This window comes from Pelecanus crispus, chromosome 10 (assembly GCF_030463565.1).
Source record: "Pelecanus crispus isolate bPelCri1 chromosome 10, bPelCri1.pri, whole genome shotgun sequence".
Lineage (NCBI taxonomy): Eukaryota > Metazoa > Chordata > Aves > Pelecaniformes > Pelecanidae > Pelecanus > Pelecanus crispus.
This window is the reverse complement of record NC_134652.1, coordinates 29,121,162-29,141,256: the sequence shown is the minus strand read 5'-3', so window position 1 is coordinate 29,141,256 and position 20,095 is coordinate 29,121,162. Positions and strand designations below refer to the sequence as shown.

The window sequence follows — 20,095 nt, the reverse complement described above, 5'->3', positions numbered from 1 at the left end:
TCCAGATGAGATGAAGCTGGATTATTATGAAATGTACTTTATTAGCCCAAAGTAAGGAGCTAATTATTTCAGATGAGCTTAAGGGGAGGTATACTTGTCTGTACTCGGGTAGACAAAAGCTTTTTACTTAATTTCAGAACATTATCAGCAAAATGAACTTTCATAACAGCTCAAAGAAATATGTTTTTAGCAAGAAATTTGTTGTGTTGAGATAGCATGCAACCCTGTATAAAAGCAGGTAAAACCAAAAAAACACACCATGAAAAGAGAGGAACTATTCATCTTCTCAAAATACATTAGGAGTGTATATATCTCTATCATAACTGGGAGACACAGGTTGCTGTCCCAAAGAATTAGAAATCAGAAACAAATATGAAACGCAGCTTACATGAACAACTCGTACTTAACCTAAGAACTTGATAAATACTGAAAAATAATTCACTTACTGTCGCTTCTAGATATACATTAGCGATATATTTGTGTTTATCTGCTAGTGTCTAGTACCTGCTTCTAAATACTGCCTCTAGACAGACAAGTTACAATGTTGTGCTAGGGATGGGTAGACCCTGGGCTATTGCTACTTTGTCCATATTTTGATAATATCTTTTCTACTTTTGCTAGCAGACTATTGGGATATTTGATTTTAGACCAGCAAATGTTTATGAATAATTTATTCGTGAATGATCCCACTAACTTCAGAGGGGCTACTTAAATTATATGAAGTTAGATGCAGTGGACCTGAACAGCTTAGGTTTTCCTATTAAGAGTTTACATTTTTAGGCAATCATAGGGTTACTTTTTCAGAAAGATAGCTTAGGCTGAAAATGTCAAACCATTCATCTCACTGTGGACAATCTGCACCTTGTTTATGGGGAGCGTTGCCTGGTGCTACCTAGGAGCTGGTGCTGCTGAATGTCATCTCTAGTATTCTGTTACAAATTTAACCATTGGAGCTGCAGTGAGAGACACACAGCTTGTAGGTGGGCTGGGTTTTGAAACAAAGCATTTAAAAATTATAAATAGGTTTTTTTGAACTTTCAAAAGTTACAGTAGAAATGGCCTTTTTAGATATAGTTTGAGGCTTGTATTATTCATATAAGATTGATTATAAAACATCAAGGAACAGAAACTTGCTTTTACTGTATGTTTGAGAATTACTTAAAACAGGTCCAGTTGAGTGTACCATAGAGATTCATGTACATTTAGCATGACAAATTGTAGATAAAACCACATGATTTAAATATTGTGGACCTCATATTCATGGGACAAGATTTTTTTTAATTTCTGTTATATAAAACAGGTTAATGTCTGCAGATTAAAATCTGCAACCTCACAGTAGATTTTCCGAGTATCATATCTCTGGAAAAGTTTGTAGAAACAAGTATTACAATAACTTCCTTGTGCTGCTGCAATGACTAGAAAGATATACAAGATTGACCTTCTCCCCCATCTGTCACAACTCAAACCACAGACCAGGTAAACCATGTCATCTCTGCAGATATTTAGAAAAGGCTGGCAGAAATTTTTAAAGTTATTCCCTCCAACTTGTACATTTTAGGCGAGTCATTTGTTCCCTTCGAATTCACTTTCCTCAGGGCAGCCAAGTGCGCAAGTATTTCTGGCACCGATAGAAATAATCGTCTGCAGTATCACTTTTTCCCCACATGGGAAGTACATTTACTCTCTAATGGGGAACTGAAAAAAAGATTGTCACCATTTTGACTAATGGCAATACAGAACAAGTAGGAAACATTTCAAGGGAAATACTTACAAAAATAGCATACACAGAAGTAGAAGCAGCTTTCATATTATGAATACTTGAAAGTAATAATCTATTTCTTACCAACATTCATGAGCAGGAAGGGAGTCAAAATTAGTTGGATCAGGAAACACTTGTTCAGAATTATTCATTAAACTGCACTTAATGGAGGTAATTGTGTATGGCGACTATAATTATGAACTGTGTATGTTTAATATGCAGAGTCTGTATCCAGTAACATAGGTGACAATAACTGTTAGTGAAATTCTTCACAGGAATTAATGGTTGGAACAAGACTGACTCACGCTGGAAGTCTAAAATACACAATACTTTTCTGCATCCACTGGTTATTTCAGCATCACTTACTATCCCACTCACCTACTGTACAGCAATGTTGTCGCAGGGCTTTTCAGGTTAGAAACTGGGCTGTTCACATCTCCCAGTTGAATACTGTTGCTGAAGATAGCTGATAAAAAGAAATTCTTAATTTAAGGAAGAATAAAAAAAACCCCAAAAATCCTGATGTCTTGATTGCTCATGGCAAATAAAGAATTCCCATTTACAGACATAAAATATAGGAAAAGGACTGGACAAAGCAAAAAGTTACCACAAGTGCCATTTTTTTCTCCTTGTTTCATAGATCTCTCAGTAGAAAAAAAAGCCCATATAATGGGCTTAATTTTCAGTGCCATTTATTTTAAAAGTGTGCATTCTGACAGTTGTGTCATGCCAGTGAAGCTCACCATTATATCACAACTGAACCCCTTCTGTATACATAGCTATATCTGTATACTGTACATAAACATTACACAACACGGCAAATGTTTGTACAAAGAAAAAGTCACTCTGCTTCATGCTTGTCCAAAACCCGGACAGGATCGAGTATGATATCCAACAGTGAAGGTGTTTAAACTCCAACACAGCACTTCATATCCCACTTTTTATAGAATAAAAATCTGTGTTTGGGTTTTGGCAGTCTGACTCTCTTGTTTCTGAAATCACAGACTTTAATGGAAACATAAAGTTGGTACACAAAACAACATCTGAAAACAGCTAAATTGGATTGTAAGTGACAGGAGCAAGCTTTGGTAGAATTGGATTATTTAGAATAACTGCCACAACGCTAACAACGAGTCACTCGGGATTTACGTCCCAACATTTGTAGCAAACAAAAAAGTTATCTTTAACCATATTAGATTACAAATAAAGACAAAAGTAGTGCTGATCATTTACTTTTCCACATAGAACACATGACCCACAGTTAGATAGTTCTCCCAAATATCAAGTCAGTGTTGTAAACACATTTTTATATTTCACCTTAACAAATTCTGATGACATTTTCCTTGTATAGTTTCATTAACAGTAGAGTTTTAGACGAATTTTGCTGTGCAAGTGTTGTTAACTCGTGACTTTCAAGGTAATAGGTTTATTTGGAACTATGTCATGGCAGTGTCCTGTGCATGGCAGTGTATCCAATTTGGAGCTGAGAGGAGGACTCCAACTCACTGAACATGACTGCAAACAAAATCTCTTTCCTGGAATTCAATCTAAAAATCCTGTACAGTCTGTTTGGAACTCATAAGAGGAATTATGATTGTCCAAGGTTGTACATTTTAACGTTAGTAAGATGTAGATGATGGAAAGTAAATTGTGTCAGATGAACACTCTTGATTGCCATCAGTCTATACAGCTTATCTTCTATCAAATTTCTCCATTGTGCTAAAGGTAAGAGAAGTTAAGACTAATAAAACAAACTCTCTTCTCATTAAAACAAGACAATACATTTTACAAGACTTCAAATGTTGAATCTCAAGTCCTCTATTGAGTTACTTAATGTTTGCTTCCAAACCAAGATACAGGCTTCATTAGTGCCAACATCATCGTAACACTTCTTAGTTGATAGCAAGCTCAGTAATTTGGGAGCATGTTTCCCCCCTCCCTTCCATATATTGTTTGTGCTTCCTGCTTAGATCAAGTGGTCATATGCTAACAGCCACTATAAAAGTAGCAGTTCAAGTACATTTTCCCATCCAAGAAAGCTGTAACACAGGATGGTTAGTCTAAAAAACAGTGAAAATGAAGTGTGGGGCCATTTGCAGTAGGAAGTTGCCAAATGGAACCATATGCAAAATGGCAATCTAGAAAGAAGTACTGGAACTACAACTCTTATCCAGCTTGATATGTTTTCTGAAAGGGGAAATCACCAATTATAGTCTTCAGCATGAACACACTTTAGAAACTACCAGTAAAAGGGTCTGCCAATTTAAAAGTTTGTTGTTGATTGTACAAAGAACGAGCCAATGGACTTTCCATTCTTTGCATCTTTGTCCCCCTCAGGAGTCCATTACCTTTCACAAAGAAAATTTTAGCTATCAAACTTGTCCATAAATTTTGCCGCTGAGTGTGAAACCATCCAGTTAGCATATACACTATCATTTGCATATCTTGAAAACACAGAGTTAGTGCCATCGAATCTTGTGAGTGGAACGGGGCTCTCCTCAGGCCAGTTCGGGTATGACATGCCTAAAAATGAAAACAGATAATTTTTTCTGCACTGAAGAACCATAAGTTCATGTGCAGACAGTAAGGCCCTTGGCAAAACTCCCTTCAATATTTTAAGTCAGTCCACTGGATTTTGTCCCAAATCAATTCGTATCAATGATGTTTCGAAAGCCCTGAAGCACAAATTCAGATGTAGGCAAAAACCCTGAAAAAATAAAGTGCTTACTTGATAAAAAATTGTGTGCACGCACGCACACGTGCATGATAAAAAGCTAATAATTTCTCTTCTGATGAGCCTCCAACTTTCCATAATTTTCTTTTTTAACAATCATGTGGCAATATATTGCTTTGCAAGAGGAAGTTCTTGCTGTACAGGAAGTGCTCCCAAGAATTAATAAACCTGTTTGGGACAGGATCCAAAGTCCATTCCAATGACTGAGAGTATTTCCATTTACTTAAATGGGCGCCTTTCCTTTGGCTTCGGTGAGGTTTTGGGGACACTCTCACACCCTCACCAGGGATCCCCTGCTTAATTTTAGGAAATCCCAGGAGCACAACTGAGTAAAGTCCAACAAAGTCCTGAGCACTCTTGTCTTGATTCAGCACTTAAACATGTATTTCAGGCATGTAATTATTTGCGTTGAGTCCAGTAATTGCTTCTCAGTTTAGGCACAAGTGATCAGCAAAACGGAAGCAGAGTGCTTAGCACCATGTTGATCCAGCTGTACAAGCAGAGAACCATACCAGGGTCAAGATTTTCAAAAACAGAAATCTGATTTTGTTGCTTAAGCATTCAGCATCTGTCATCAGCCTCGGTGGCAACTTTTTCTGTTACTGCATTCTTTTAACAATCTGGCCACTAAGTGCCCCAAAGTGAACGTGAGTTGGGGGAACCTATTAAAGAAAATTATAGCTAGGCTATAGATCAAAAATAGACCCAAAGCCATGTATTAATGGCAACTTTTAAGCTAAAAGATCCAACTTTTCAAAAGTCATACTGCTTGAAGAATGAAAAAAATATCTGTGATGTTAGTAAATATCTAAAACCATGTAGAATATTTAATCAGGAGACAAAATGTAGGAGTTTTGGCAAGAACCATTTTTACTGTCCATCTCACCATCACAATATGAAAGCATATGTTCTTTTTAAAAACACTTGCTACATCATTCAATCAAGGTTTAGTGCTGACATTTTTATAGTAAATCAAAGGACGTGAAAACAGCTGAGTGTATTTTCAAAATGCCCATTGTTAATTCAATTTTCAAAGGACTTCACAAGTTGATTTAATCTGTATATAATACTTATATACAGTATTTCTATCTTCTGTATATAATACTCTGGTTTCATTCTATGATACATTAAACAGACATTTCAGCTTATGGATCCAGAATGCATTAACAGCAGCTGAAATTTAGAAATTAATCTTGATAAATGAAAAATGTTGCAAACGGGTCCTATCATTGAACTGTGGCAAAAAAACAGTATTTAAAAAAAAGAAGTCTATTGCTTAAATTAGAGGTGCAGAATCTAACATACTTTAAATGTTCCTAGCCCCCCCAACAAGATAGTTGAATTAGATACTCATTAGCATTTTATATTTCCCCTGAGAATACTTCCCTGATCTTTTTTTTGATTTTACTGCATGATATCTAGTCATTTTACTTATTTTCACATCCTTTTAAAAACGTTTATTTTAAACACAGCTGCAAAATGACTAAAGGATGATCCTGATGCAAACTTTGACATTTACCAAAAGAAAAAACAAACAAACAAAAAAACCCAAAAGAAGCTTCCAAGCAAATTTTGATTGGCTTCATTCAGACAAGAAACACTGTAATGGGGTTACAGAGTCTGAGAACAGTGCAGAAGAAAAATCATTTTTTTTTGTGTTGCTAGAATCTAGTAAATGCATGTGAAATTCTACCATAGAGTTTGTTTTCAATCCATGTGGAAGGGAGGGTTCGAGGGAGGGGAGCATTATTACAGTCCACGAGTGGTGTCTCCTCTTCTGAGAGCCCATCATCATAAAGTAAGGAATCGGAAGGTGTGGAAGCCGCAAGATCTAAGTAGTCCTAAGAAGTGAACAGAGAAAAAGATGGGTTAACGTATGTGGCAGTGTTGCTGGTTGCGTACAAAGGCTAAACCTGCATCTGGTTTCTTTAAAACAAGTAACTACAGACCTCACTGCCTTTGGCTGTTGGTAGTACCTCTAGCACCTGAGTAGGTTTACCCTTTCTGCAACCATAGCATCCTTGGAAGTATTTGATTTGCCAGAACACTAGGCAGGCTAGAGCCATATTAATACTTCCCTTACTTAATTCTGCACATGAGTAAAATAACCAAGAAGTTAAAGGGCTGTGCTAACTGGTTTGTTTGACATGCAGTTTCTGTTATGCCTGATGTATACATATGCCTGAAATATATATATAGATACATACACAGGCTTAAAGAAGAAGGTACTCAGATGTCATAATTTTACAAAAGCTATTACATAATCATGTATAAAATTAGCTGTGTAAACATTGCCAAAAAAAGCTTTTGCTGCTGCTGTTCCGAAACTAAATATTTAGGTCAACCATAAGAATTCATAGGTTTTCATCTATGCTGCTGAATTGCTTCGATGCAAAAAACAAATGTGAAACATTTTCAACTAATCTAAAATATATTTTTTCCTTTCAAAGTGGCCTTTTCTTTGGAAATTTATGGAAATTAAACTTTAAAAAAGTAAAGTTACCCAAATTTATAAATTGAAAAATCTTCAGAATTTTTCATGCAGAAAGGCAAGAAGAAAAAAAGACTAATTTGTCAAGCTCTATTTTGGATTGGCTTTGGTTTTAATTATGATGAAAATTTCAGAAAACTTGCCAGCCTCTGTATTACAAGTCTGTCACTGGACACGCAGATCATTTGCATACTGATTCTCAGCAGCTGTAACTTAGTGGTTGACAAGTCAGAGTGATTTAATGTACAGCCTAGAACTTTCACTTTGCCATTTTTAATTTAGAATTTATTTTTACATTCACATTCTGAACAAAATTGTTCCCATTTTTTTATTAGTCCTTTCTGCACCCAATGTAAATGCCATTACATTCTCAAATCTGATAATGGTCGCTGTATTTCCTCTGGTTTTCATTTGTAACTGCTCCCCCTTCCCATAACTAGTAGATTTTTTTTTTTAATTATGTGTTAATGTGCAAGTAGACATGTATGCATTTTGTAAATACGTGCAGCTTGGACTTATTTTTAGACCTCAGCATCCCTTCATTCAAATAAAGTCTACACAGGATTATAATAGTTTTAAAGTAACTGAGAACAGTGGAATCATACAGCTTTTGTACCTCTGTTGCTCTCATCATATAACTAGATCAGACTGCAGGAATACTGCATTCTTCTAGTTCTAGGCTTCCTAACGTTATTTATTCAAGAGTGCAATTTAGGAGTAACTTTTCACAGTAATTTTTAATTTTTCTTTTGTTTAAGGAAGCTAGACAGATGAAGGGTAATGCATCTGCATTTACAGTTGAAGTCACCAAAGCCACCATATGAAGTAGTACTGTTTTCAAAAAGTTGGATGCATTTGGAAGAAACTAGATATTTAAATGCTTCAAAATTTGCTGAGAAGTAAATTACTGTTCTTTTTTTTATTAAAAAAAAAAATCATTATTTCTGCGTATTCAAATTCAGATGATCACAAAAACTTTCAAACACTCATGCATTCTCACACTTACCCTACTCTTCACCATCATTTTCTCTAGTTCCTTGCTGATCTCAGCAAATGTTGGTCTTTTATCGGGTTCTTGCTTCCAACAGCGCAACATCAGGTTGTACCTGTGACCCGCCGCAAGGTGGAAAAAAAAAAAAAAATTGTTAGAAGTGGGTCATGCCTCTGCTCAAAAAAACTTTATAGTACTGAAGTTTAACTGTGGCATGAAGGCCATCCACAAGTACATCAATCTTCTTGTCGAGTGCTCTGTTAAACATTCCCTTGAATCAACAACTGACATTCACAAGAACGGGCTTTTATTTTCATGAGTCTTTATGAGTTTAAATGATGGTGCACTTGGCTGTCCTTAAAGGACTGTAGTTGTAGGTTTCTTTCATTATTTTCACTTTCTCAAAGGACCACCTCATGTGTAGGCAGCATGCCAGATTTCTAATGGATTTTGTTTGCATATGACACTGAAGAAATTTGTATATCATCACTGATGTGCATCTCTCAACCTGGAAAACTCTGCTGCTATATCAGAAAGTAGAACTTTGTTCTTCATTTGTTTAAATTCTGAAAAGTTTCTGTAAACTTTTCTTCAAAGCGAAGCCCAACCTAAGACTATTTGCACAAACTAACATTCTTCTGATTACTTCTGTTATTGTTATTTTGATTATATCTATTCTTATTCTGTCTTTAACTGCCTTCTATAGCATACAGCATAGAAATAAAAGGGAGAAGAATTGAAGTTTTATAGTTGAGTGACTATGAGACAGACATGAGCAAAGTTCTGGACGTGTAACTTTCCAACCTGTGCCATTCCTGTTATTTTTCTAGCTCTCAGGACTAAGTGATCTAGTCACAGAAGTGCTCTAATGGTGGAAATAGTTGGCTGCAAGAACTATAGCAAGCTATTGAAAAGCATTGCATTTTTTTGCCCTCATCCATGATCTTTCTCTTACTTGACTGGATAAAGTGGAGAATACAATTTAAGAAAAATGGTCCTTAAAGCAGGCTCTCAAAGGCTGTCAGAAAAATGTCCAAGTAAAGCAGAAAAAATTTAAACCAGTCAGAAAACCATGATGTGGCTTGAATAAAAAAAGAAACTTGGACATGTTAAGTATTTGCTAGAGGTTATTTGCCAGTGACACTTTTAAACTTCTACCCTGCCCTAAATTCAGAAACCCTTGATGTTTTTTCTCTGTATACAATATTAAAAAAATTAGAATTGTATTATCTATACTGTATTTTCTCAGCCCAGATGTGGCCAAAGCATCCTTCATATTGAAAAAATCAGTCAAAAGAGATGTCAGAGATTATAGCCTGGTGACTTTCTAAAAAAACCTGACCATGACCAGATTTGCAGGCTGAATCATGCCTCATCTCATGGAACAGATCATCCTGAGTGCCATCATGTGGCACATACAGGACAACCAGGTGATCAGGCCCAGTCAGCATGGGTTTATGAAAGGCAGGTCCTGCTTGACCAACCTGATCTCCTGTGACAAGGTGACCTGCCTACTGGATGAGGGAAAGGCTATGGATGTTGTCTACCTGGACTTAGTATAAGTGTTTGACACTGTTTCCCACAGCATTCTCCTGGAGAAACTGGCTGCTTATGGCTTGGATGGGCATACTCTTCACAGGGTAAAGAACTGGCTGGGTGGCCGAGCCCAGAGAGTTGTGGTGAATGGAGTTAAATCTAGTTGGCGGCCAGTCACAAGTGGCGTTCCCCAGAGTTCAGTAGTGGGGCCAGTTCTATTTAATGTCTTTATCAATGATCTGGATGAGGGGATTGAGTGCACCCTCAGTAAGTTTGCATATGACACCAAGTTGGGTGGAAGTGTTGATCTGCTTGAGGGAAGGAAGGTTCTACAGAGGGAACTGGACAGGCTGGATTGATGGGCCAAGGCCAGTTGTATGAGACTCAACAAGGCCAAGTGCCGGGTCCTGCACTTGGGTCACAACAACCCCATGCAATGCTACAGGCTTGGGGAAGAGTGGCTGGAAAGCTGCCTGGCAGAAAAGGACCTGGGGGTGTTGGTCAACAGCCAGCTGAACATGAGCCAGCAGTGTGCCCAGGTGGCCAAGAAGGCCAACAGCACCCTGGCTTGTATCAGGAATAGTGTGGCCAGCAGGAGCAGGGAGGTGATTGTCCCCCTGTACTCGGCACTGGTGAGGCCGCACCTCGAATACTGTGTTCAGTTTTGGGCCCCTCACTACAAGAAAGACATTGAGGTGCTGGAGCGTATCCAGAAAAGGGCAAGGAAGCTGGTGAAGGGTCTGGAGCACAAGTGTTATGAGGAGCAGCTGAGGGAACTGGGGTTGTTTAGCCTGCAGAAAAGGAGGCTCAGATGAGACCTTATTGCTCTCTACAACTACCTGACAGGAGGTTGTAGCGAGGTGGGTGTTGGTCTCTTCTCCCAAGTAACAAGTGACAGGACAAGAGGAAACAGCCTCAAGTTGCACCAGGGGAGGTTTAGATTGGATACTAGGAAAAATTTCTTCACCAAAAGGACTGTCAAGGATTGGAACAGGCTGCCCAGGGAAGTGGCTGAGTTCCCATCCCTGGAGGTATGTAAAAGACATGTAGATGTGGTGCTTCGGGACATGATTTAGTGGTGGACTTAGCAGTGCTAGGTTAACGGTTGGACTTGATGATGTTAAAGGTCTTTTCCAACCTAAACAATTCTGTGATTCTGTGATCTCCAAATCCTCTGGAAGAACCACAGAGAGAAGATATTTCACATTGAGAGTGTTTTAATAAATCAGCCAATAAATTATGAACTGTCTCCAAATAGAAAAGAAATTGCCATGCGCTTATGATGTCACAGAAAAATTGTGTCTTCTAGGGTATAGATTTCTGGACCAAGGTATCCTATCTCCTATGTAATGCCAGGACAACAAATAGACAGTGAGTGTGGTTGGAACATCTATCTCATTCGCAGAAAAGTACTGAAGCTTTTTCTTGAATATTTCAGCTAGCACTGTGTTTTATGAAATTCTACTCCTCACCCCACCCTCAAAAGTTTTGAATATTCAAAGTCATTTAATTGTTTGGCAAGTGAGTTATTTGATACCCTACAAATATTTCGGATGTAGCTGCAAGCATTCAGTTGGCAATTCTTTTCCTGCACTGTACTGTTCACTAATTTCATTACATTCTTTTGAGCACTACATATTTTGATTACACCTCTGAGATATACAGAATAGTATTTATGTGGTATTTATTTAAACCTTTTTTTTTTTAATGTATTTATTCAAGAGATGTTTTATGAATCTAATCAGACGAATTGCTACTTACATTTCTTCACTGCAGTTTTCTGGTCTCTCCATTCTATAGCCTGTTTTTAGGAGGTTAAAGAGTCTTTCAGGAGCAATACCTGGGTAAGGATTGCCTCCCAAAGTTACAATCTCCCACAGCAGAACTCCAAATGACCATCTGAAAAAGAGAGAATGAGCTTTTATTTAGAGTGGTAGGTTTCAAGAGCTGAGTGTGGCTTTCACCCAGCAAATCTCTTCCTAGTGTTTTGAGAACCCAACCAAATTCAAGACATTGCTGAGCCAGAGTGGCCATGCAGATGCGTATAGGGCCATCCTTATTCCCCAAAACCGTATCTTAAAAAGAGTAGCGACCAAAGACAGTAGAGATAAGGGGTACTCCTCTTTTATCCATTGACAAAAGCTAACTGTATCCTGGGAAGGCATCCGGGATCCAGACAGCAGAAAGAAAAAGTCCTTCCCATGGTGGCCCAACCCAAAGGCTTGTTCCTGTTCTGTACAGTGCTCCTGGAGGTGCCTCTCTTTTTCCTTTGGCTACAGGGGAAGTCTAACCTCCCTAATTAGCCCTTATAGTCCTATTCAGAAATAATTGTCTAAATTTACACAGGCTGGCTCAACCAGTTACCAAGGGACTGGTTTGCTGTCTCGACTATGAGGTTATGTTTCTTTATATGTGCAATGTGTTTATCTTAATCATAAGCAACACCTTTGATTTAACCTGGTCTGTTGGGCCATGCCAGTGATTCAGGACTTAATGTTGTTCTTAGAGTTGATGAAAGAAGAGGGAAAAATTTTTTCTGGAAATACCAAATGCCTAAAATATAGTTTAACATAGAACAGAAGACAGAAGAAACTGTTTTCTGAAATGAACAGAAGAAATGGTGACTTTTTTAACCTACTTTATTGACGAGCTCAAACAAAAAGACCTTGCTCAATGGGTTGGAAATATTTAGATAGATTAAATTAGTCCATTTTTGGAGGGCAGGCTACGAGACAAGAGGCAAAAATGTTTTTCTTTCCTTAGTGGAAGGCTTTTTCCAGACATAAAGAAGCTACAAATTACTCTGAATCTGCTCAACTAACAGAACTGCCAAAATCTGGATGTTCAAAATGAAGGAAACCAGCCAACACTCTTTCACTCAAAGGGGATACTCAATGGGATGCATCTGGAAGCAAAATTACATACAATTTATGACAAATGTTAGCTTTTGTGCTCTCATCATTGGGTAATTTCTGTGCAAAATCCACTTTTAAGAAGATTTTAGGAAGTGCTACACACCTAATACCAAACCAAACAGCAGTGTCTAATTCTCTTCGAAAACTCCATCTCAAAATGCTAGCCACAAACCTCACCACCTATCTGACTACATTCCACCTGTGCTGCTCACATTTTAAAGAACAATGGTAACCCCAGAAATACAGCAATAAAACTTCCAAAACGGGCAGAGAAGCCAAACTGAGTCTCATGCAGTCCTAAGTGGTATGCTGCGGTTTTTCTGCCTGATGCCATTCATTGAATTAACTTTTAATCACTCCGCACATTCTTGAAAGCTAATGAATACTTATAGCATTTTCATATACTTTATTAATATACCTCCTCATACCCTTTTTGAAGCCAATTATGCTCTGCCATCAGGTTATAATTCTGTCCATGATTAATTCAAATAAACTTTGCAGCATGGCAGGTTTTATTTTTAAAATCCACCTCTTCTGCTTAAGAGGAATTTTACAGAATATGGAAGGAGGGATCAGATGAGTAATTTCTTAATTAAAGCTGTTTAGTAAATGGGCATATTAGAACAGAATGCTATAGAATGCTGCAATGCTTTCAAATCATTATACAAATTAAGTACTATGGGAGGAGAAATGGGAGATGAAAAATTTTCTATTGTGCTATGTTTATTGCTGAATAAAAATGTGATCAGAAAAAGCTAGGAAAGAAAAATATAATGTGAAGAGGAACTCAGCAGGCTAGCTTTCCACTGATGTCATCAACCTCTGAAGCAAAAAAGGGTTTTGTAAATGCTGGCAAGTGGTACTGCTATTAAGCACTACTAACCACTAACTATATGGAAAGGCTTTAGAAGGAAGAGGCTGGAAAATAGAAACACAGAGTACCAGAAAAAAGACCATATTGGAATGGTTCTTGAGTATATTCATATATATGTTCACCTAAAATACAACTGCATCACCACAAATGAGAGAATATTCATAAAATAATATTTTCAGTGAGTGTAATTATCTAAAATAACAATCAGTGCTGCAAAAAAGTACTTCACTTATCAATTTGCTGCTGTTGGAATGGCATTCGTGGAACCTAGCACTGGAGAGGATTTGCTCTGCGACTCTCTGTGTGTCCCCCAGCACTGTTCTGGAGGGACTTGGCTAGATTAGGAGCTGCTATAGAACACTCTTACATTACTTCATGTATAATGACATGAACAGTGAAGGTGACATCACCAGTGAGTCAAAGGCACTGTGTATGTGTGGCAGATATTTAGACCTTTGATGCCATTGTATTGAAGCGGACCTACAAAGCACAATGTAATGCTCTGGTGAGACTACCTGATGCATCTCCAAGAAAGCTGGTAAATCAGCGTGGCTTTACGTGGAGATACTAATCCAGATCTGGGAAGCAATAAAGCTACACAGCACCAGCGTGCTGCCCAGGGCTCTGAGCTAGCTTGTTTGACACCAGCTGGGCAATCTCTGCATGGCACTGCATCACAGGTACCAGAGATGGGCTCCTGGGCTTAATAGCAGCCCATCAGGAAAACAAACAGCGGGGAATGGTCTTGGATCCAGAAGATCAATCAACAATCAAAGAAGAGGCAGTTACATGACAACACAATCTGTTCTGGCCCCAAACCATAGTAACAAATCTGTTTTGCAGAAAATGAAGAAATTAAAAATATGCTAAGAAGTTTTTAAAAGAATTCTAACAATTCTCTGGGAAAAGTCATTGTAGAGGAGCCGGTCAGCACAACCGATACTGAGGAGGATAAAGAGACCCAGAAAAACCTGTAAGCGGACCTAAGTAAGAGTGACCAATCTTTTTTCTTCTCTTACTCCAAGTGAAACAAAGTAAATGAAAATATTTTGGAAATTCATTTTGTAAGGAATTTCCAAGGCAAGTAAAATATTTTATTTCACTCAAACTGCCCTGACCTGCAGAGAGAAGAGTAAAAAGTGAATGCAAATCATTTTAGAAGGTTCTATCAAGGAAGGAATCAAAAGGTTCCTATTTGCACATACTGCTATTATCAAAGTGTTTTCTCCCAAAGTCACTGAGATTAGCATGTTTTAGTCCATTTGAGTTTAATGCAAACATTACTTTCGTCAGATTCTCTTGCAAGGGAAACTTGGATGGTATCAAAATGCTACCCAAAACGCTACCTAGCAGAAAATCAGGCATACATACTGCTGCTTTTGCAGTCCCCTTAGAGGTTTTTCTTCTAAATAAATAATACTTAGTTTTACAGTGTCTGCCTGGTGACTAGTCACAAATGTCATTCATCCCCGAGAGAAAAAAATGAAAATATCTTATCCCAAGTTCAATGTATACACACCCTCCTCTGCCTGGCTCCTTACTTATCAGACGCGAAGACAGCTTAGCTGTGGTTGCTTTGCCACCTAATCATCACAGGTGGAGATAGGAGCATATCCATCTTCAGGATCTCTTGTTTCCCTAGTCATGCAAATGAACGTGCAGCTTGGCACTCGAACTGGACTATTCCCCTAAGGTCTGAGCTGGCTGTCATTAAAATTAATTGGAGATTGTCATTGATTTCAATAGGAGTGAGGCCAGGCTCACTGTTAAATTTTTCCTTCCTTCTTCCCACCCCATCCCTCACCTGCCAGCAAGTGTTACAGACAAGTGATGAACAGGAACTTGGAAGTTTGGGTATGACCATTAACTTTAGCAAAGACTAATAATTTGTGTCTTTATATTCAAAGGCAACCATGGCACATGAACAGATCCAACCCTTGTTGATTTCAGCAGGAATTATGTATGTAAATAACTCTGATAATCTTTTTGTCAGTCTTAATTCAACAGCAAAAATCTTACGTATCATTGCCAGCTGATGGTGCCATCCAGGTTGTGTTGTCCATGTCTCTTAGTAGCCAAAGCTGCTACTCTTACAATGTACCTTGTTGTGCTACCTCCCTCATCTCCTTAAACAAATACATAAACCATAAAGAATGCAAGAATTTACACTTACACATCACTTTGTGTTGTATAGATATGATCAAATAGGGACTCTATGGCCATCCATTTAACCGGTATCCGACCCTAGGAGGAAAAAAAACCAACAATGCAATTACTGGTCAGAAAATTAAGTTTCCGAGTGGAAAACCAAGGTGTTTATCTTCAAAACTGTAACAGATACTCTATCCATACTCCAATTTTTTTCAGTGCATTTCATAAGAAAAACAATGAGGAGAACAATTGTAAGAGTTTTTAAAATCACTCATTTCATTCCACACACTTCAGTAATCTAATTATGTACAATAAGGTGGTTTTTTTTCCAGATGGTCACAGTTTAAGTCAGATAAACTCAACTCTCCTCTTAACGAAGACCATCCAAAGAGTTATATTCTTCAAACATGAATGTCTGTCTTCTAACAGGATACACCCCATTGCTTTTGGGAAATGTACAAATGCTGGGGAACGATGATTAAAGAGGGAGGGCTATCTCATTTGTATCAGGGATGATGCATAAATGGAAGCACCTAGGGGTTAAGACACCTTAGGTTTCAGAACCGTACCTAGACAGTCATATTCCGTTACTGATTACTAAATTGAATCTACAATTGCCACTTTCCACTGGCAGAAACTCACTGACAAAATCTGAGAAATCTGCCCCAGATATTCATGAAAAATCTAGCTTTGCAGAATTTCCAAGATGTTTCATAACCTTCACAATATCACTAGCATTCATATGCCTTACTACTTGTTCTCGTGAAATTCATATATATATGCAACAACTGTTTCAGTAGGATTTGAAACTTATCCTTCTTCCTTCCTCTCAATTTTTTCTTTTCCGTTTCCCTGTGCAAGCAGACAGATGCTTGTTAAGCTCTGAAGAATACTACAGTGACGAGTGTCTCGGAAGTAAAGAGAAAATACCCATTCAGTACATGAACACCCCGCCAAATAAAATGAAGCTGCCTTTATGTAAATGCATCATTCTTAAAATACAGAGCAACTGGTACAGATCAGTGTAAAACACATGCATCACAAGATAGCTAAATGAACGTGGCAAAGCCCTTTCACATATCGTCACATCTTCCAAAAGGTTTTTTTTCTTCACAACTTACTTTGACGTACGAAACATTTATACAAACTGGCCTGAAAAAACAGGGAAAGCTAAACTGAAGATTCACAGTATCTTTCGTAATCTTTTTCACAAAATTCTAAAATTTTCACATGCAAAAAATTCTGTTGGCAACTCTTTCATTTTAAGTCATAGAGGGAACTGAACCAACACTACTCATCTTAGAAAGAGTCAATAGAAAGTAATGTTAGTGAACATCACAGTCTGGCCCGGGATTGACTTGTAAAAGTTCTGCTGATGTCAGTGACAGGTGGATGCAAACAAGCAGAAAGCAGGATGTGGCTTGCTGTATTTGACAGTATTTTTTACAAGAATAAATAAATGACAAGCCTTAACTTATCTTCTTAGTCTCAAAGTTGTTATGCTCAAGCGTTTCTTTTCAGGGAAGTAGTGATGTGACTAAACAACTCATCTTTCTATCAAATTTCCTTTGCACAGTCCTACAGGTGAAACGTTCCATATGCTGCATCCTGCCATGAGCACTGCGAGCAGACAGAACTGTATCTAGGCACCTGACAATAATTTACTGTGGCAGGCAAAACAGAATTGCTTTCAAGAACCTCTAGCAGGTAGCATTAGCTCCTAATCTACCCCGAGCTGTGATGCACCATTTTGATTAAGATTTGGTATCTTTCATACATTTGGAAGTATTTGTAGGAGGGCTTTGCTTCAAGTCTTCTGCATAGATGTGATAATTCCTGAAATTAGGATCTTTATAGAAATTGCATTTTTTTTTTCAACTCCTTGGGATTTTTTTTATTTTTAATTTTAAGTAGGAAAGGAGACAGAAAAATTATGGGGTTTTTTGTTTGTGTTTTCAAGCAGTGTGATGAGGAACTGGATAAATGAGAGGGCCCACCTCACTTAAAAATGGGCTGCCCTCTACCGCTGAAAAGGTTAATAGGTTAAAAGCTCCTGCAATGAAAAAAGGTGTCATTCTTCTGTATTCACATTAACAAAACACATATTATTTTTAAGCATCCTGTGTGAATTCTCTAGCCTTAAGAAAAAGAAATAATTTATTACAGACTATTTGGCACATTGCTTTTAAAAAACAGCAGATCTCATCCTACTCTTTAGATACTGTCTTGCCACTTTTCACAGGCTCGCAGAACCACTGAGGTGGGCAGGGACCTCACCCTTCTGCTGAGAGCAGGGTCTGCCACAGCAGGTTTCCTGAGACCATTTTCCAGCCAGGTTTTGAATATCTCCAGGGATAGAGATTCTCTGGGCAGCCTGTTCCTGTGTTCAATCACAATTACAGTAAAAAAGTTTTTCTTTTCCTTAAATGGAATTTCTTATATTTAAAATAGCGCCCATTGCCTCTTGTCCTGTCACTGAGCCACACTGAGAAGAGCCTGGCTCTATTGGCTTTATTCCCTCCCATCAGGTATTTATATACATCAATAAGATCCCCTTGAGCCCTCTTTTCTCCAGGCTAAATAAACCCAGCTCTGTCAGCCTCTCCTTGCATGTCAGATGCTCCAAGGCCTTAATCATCATAGTGACCCTTTTTTTATTAACTTTTACGTATTAGAAATAAATTGGTTTTGTTGACAAGTCAACAAAAAGAGGTGGAGGAGGTAATGGTGACTTAACTATGACATATTTTTTACACACACATATATATATATTACTGTCCCACTGATTAAGCTCATAATTTTGCTTCATCTTAATTTTTATTTCTTTAAAATGGAGCATTATTCTAAGTTAATGAAAACAGGTATTTGTCTTCTGTGCTCAAGTCCTGCAGTATAAATTCATTCTCTTGATTAGGTAATAATTCCCACTACTGTTTTTAATATCCACTGTACCTTACTCCTCTTGACATATGAATCTTCTTCATATACATCACGGGAGAGGCCAAAATCGGAAATCTTCATTTTGCGCCCTTCTGCCACCAATACATTTCTGGCTGCTAAATCACGATGGACAAGCTTTTGGAAGAAACCAACAATAGTGTTTATGCTTCTTGAGGAGGAACCGACCTCTGACACGTCCATCTGTCACAAGGACATGCTCAGATTACTATTACACTGCCCTACCTTCATTTCTGCAAGGTACTGCATTCCTCGTGATATCTGCCATGCAAATGAGATCAGATCTCCCATTGTTAAGGCTCTCTCATCAGGGTTATCCAAATAACTTGAATTTCTGTTGCCATCACTACCCACGTAGCTTGGTCCTACTTTTCGACTTTCCCTGAGAAAACTGCGCAAGGAGCCGTATTTAGCGTATTCCACAATTAAATACAATGGGCCTAAAATAAACAAACACATTGATAAGTAAACAATTAACAGATAACCATTTCATTTCTTTTTCCAAAAAAGTCTATTCTAATCAACACATTCTTTTGAACAGTCAGAGGCTCTAGACGCCTCTGGCCTTTACATAAAAGGCACTGAAATCAGACATGGAATCACAGAATATTTTTAGCTTACACCCTCTATGCAAAGTGAGTGAGTTTCAGCCTAAATCAAAGCAGAATTCAGGCTCTTGCCTATGTTCCCTCACCTAGGTATTTTGAGACTAAAAAAGAGACAACCCTCTTACAAATCAGATCTGTGAAATAGTCCAACTTAGAGAAACTTCAAAAAAAAAAAAAAATCAAAATACTTTTCTGGAGTGTGTGATACTGAGCTCACAAATCATCTGCTAATTCCAGTATTGTATTTAAGGTGCCTTTTCAGAGCACTTAGAAACATTCTGACATTTCAATCCATTAGTTTCTCCTCTCCATTACCCACATGAATAATATCCACTCAGTGCTTTAATGCTAAATACATTTGTCTGCTGTATGAAAGCCCTCCCACCCTATACAGCTAATGAATTAACTTGCTATTTATTAAAAGCCTGTGACTCAGAAACAATTCACTTCCTTTGGGATGAAAAAATACATTGTACTGAAAAGAAAAAAAAAAAAAAAATCCCACCCTACTAGTTCATTACCTTACTGAGACTCAGAGATGACTCAGTCCTGAATTATATTCTCTGTCTACAACTAAAAGTGCCACTTGCAACAGAACTGGGTGGGCAAAGAGGCAGGCCTTTGCCCAAGGTTGCAACACACATACTGTGATTTTAGGCTGCATAATTACAGATGCAAAAGGAAGAGGATGCTGCAATGCGACTTCATTTAACGCGAACAGAAATTATTCATATCAATTCCTATGCACGGCAATGAAAATTTGCTTTATTGGTAGTTTATAATACGAGTGTCTGAAAATTTTCCCCCCTGAAATACACCTTTCAATGACTGTGGCTTTTAGCGAATATTTCACAGCAAGAGGGAAACTATCATTTTGTGACAGAGGAGAAGAACTGAGTATCAATCTAACTATCCAGCTATATTTTAACAAACAGATCTGCACCTGTCTTGTTTGTTTGTTTGTTTTTTTCAAAGGGAGATCTCACGCCCTGGCTCAGGCCTCAAAGCATTATTTTAGTATGAATAACAACAACAATAATGAAAACCCCATTAAACTTTAAACATAACCCATATTTGA

At 37.9% G+C, this 20,095-nt stretch overlaps 1 protein-coding gene across 1 annotated transcript in view; it reads right to left on the bottom strand.

Moving 5' to 3' along the window:
• Nucleotides 1–4,124: 4,124 nt before the first annotated feature.
• RET (ret proto-oncogene) overlaps nt 4,125–20,095 on the bottom strand; it is a 40,114-nt gene continuing 24,143 nt past the window's right edge. Inside the window, exons 13-19 of the mRNA XM_075717926.1 lie at nt 18,635–18,849; nt 18,404–18,526; nt 15,474–15,544; nt 11,273–11,410; nt 7,991–8,090; nt 6,187–6,334; nt 4,125–4,282 (exon numbers count right to left, since the gene is read on the bottom strand). Coding sequence (XP_075574041.1) covers nt 4,125–4,282; nt 6,187–6,334; nt 7,991–8,090; nt 11,273–11,410; nt 15,474–15,544; nt 18,404–18,526; nt 18,635–18,849 — 953 coding nt within the window. The remainder of the gene's footprint in view (nt 4,283–6,186; nt 6,335–7,990; nt 8,091–11,272; nt 11,411–15,473; nt 15,545–18,403; nt 18,527–18,634; nt 18,850–20,095) is intronic.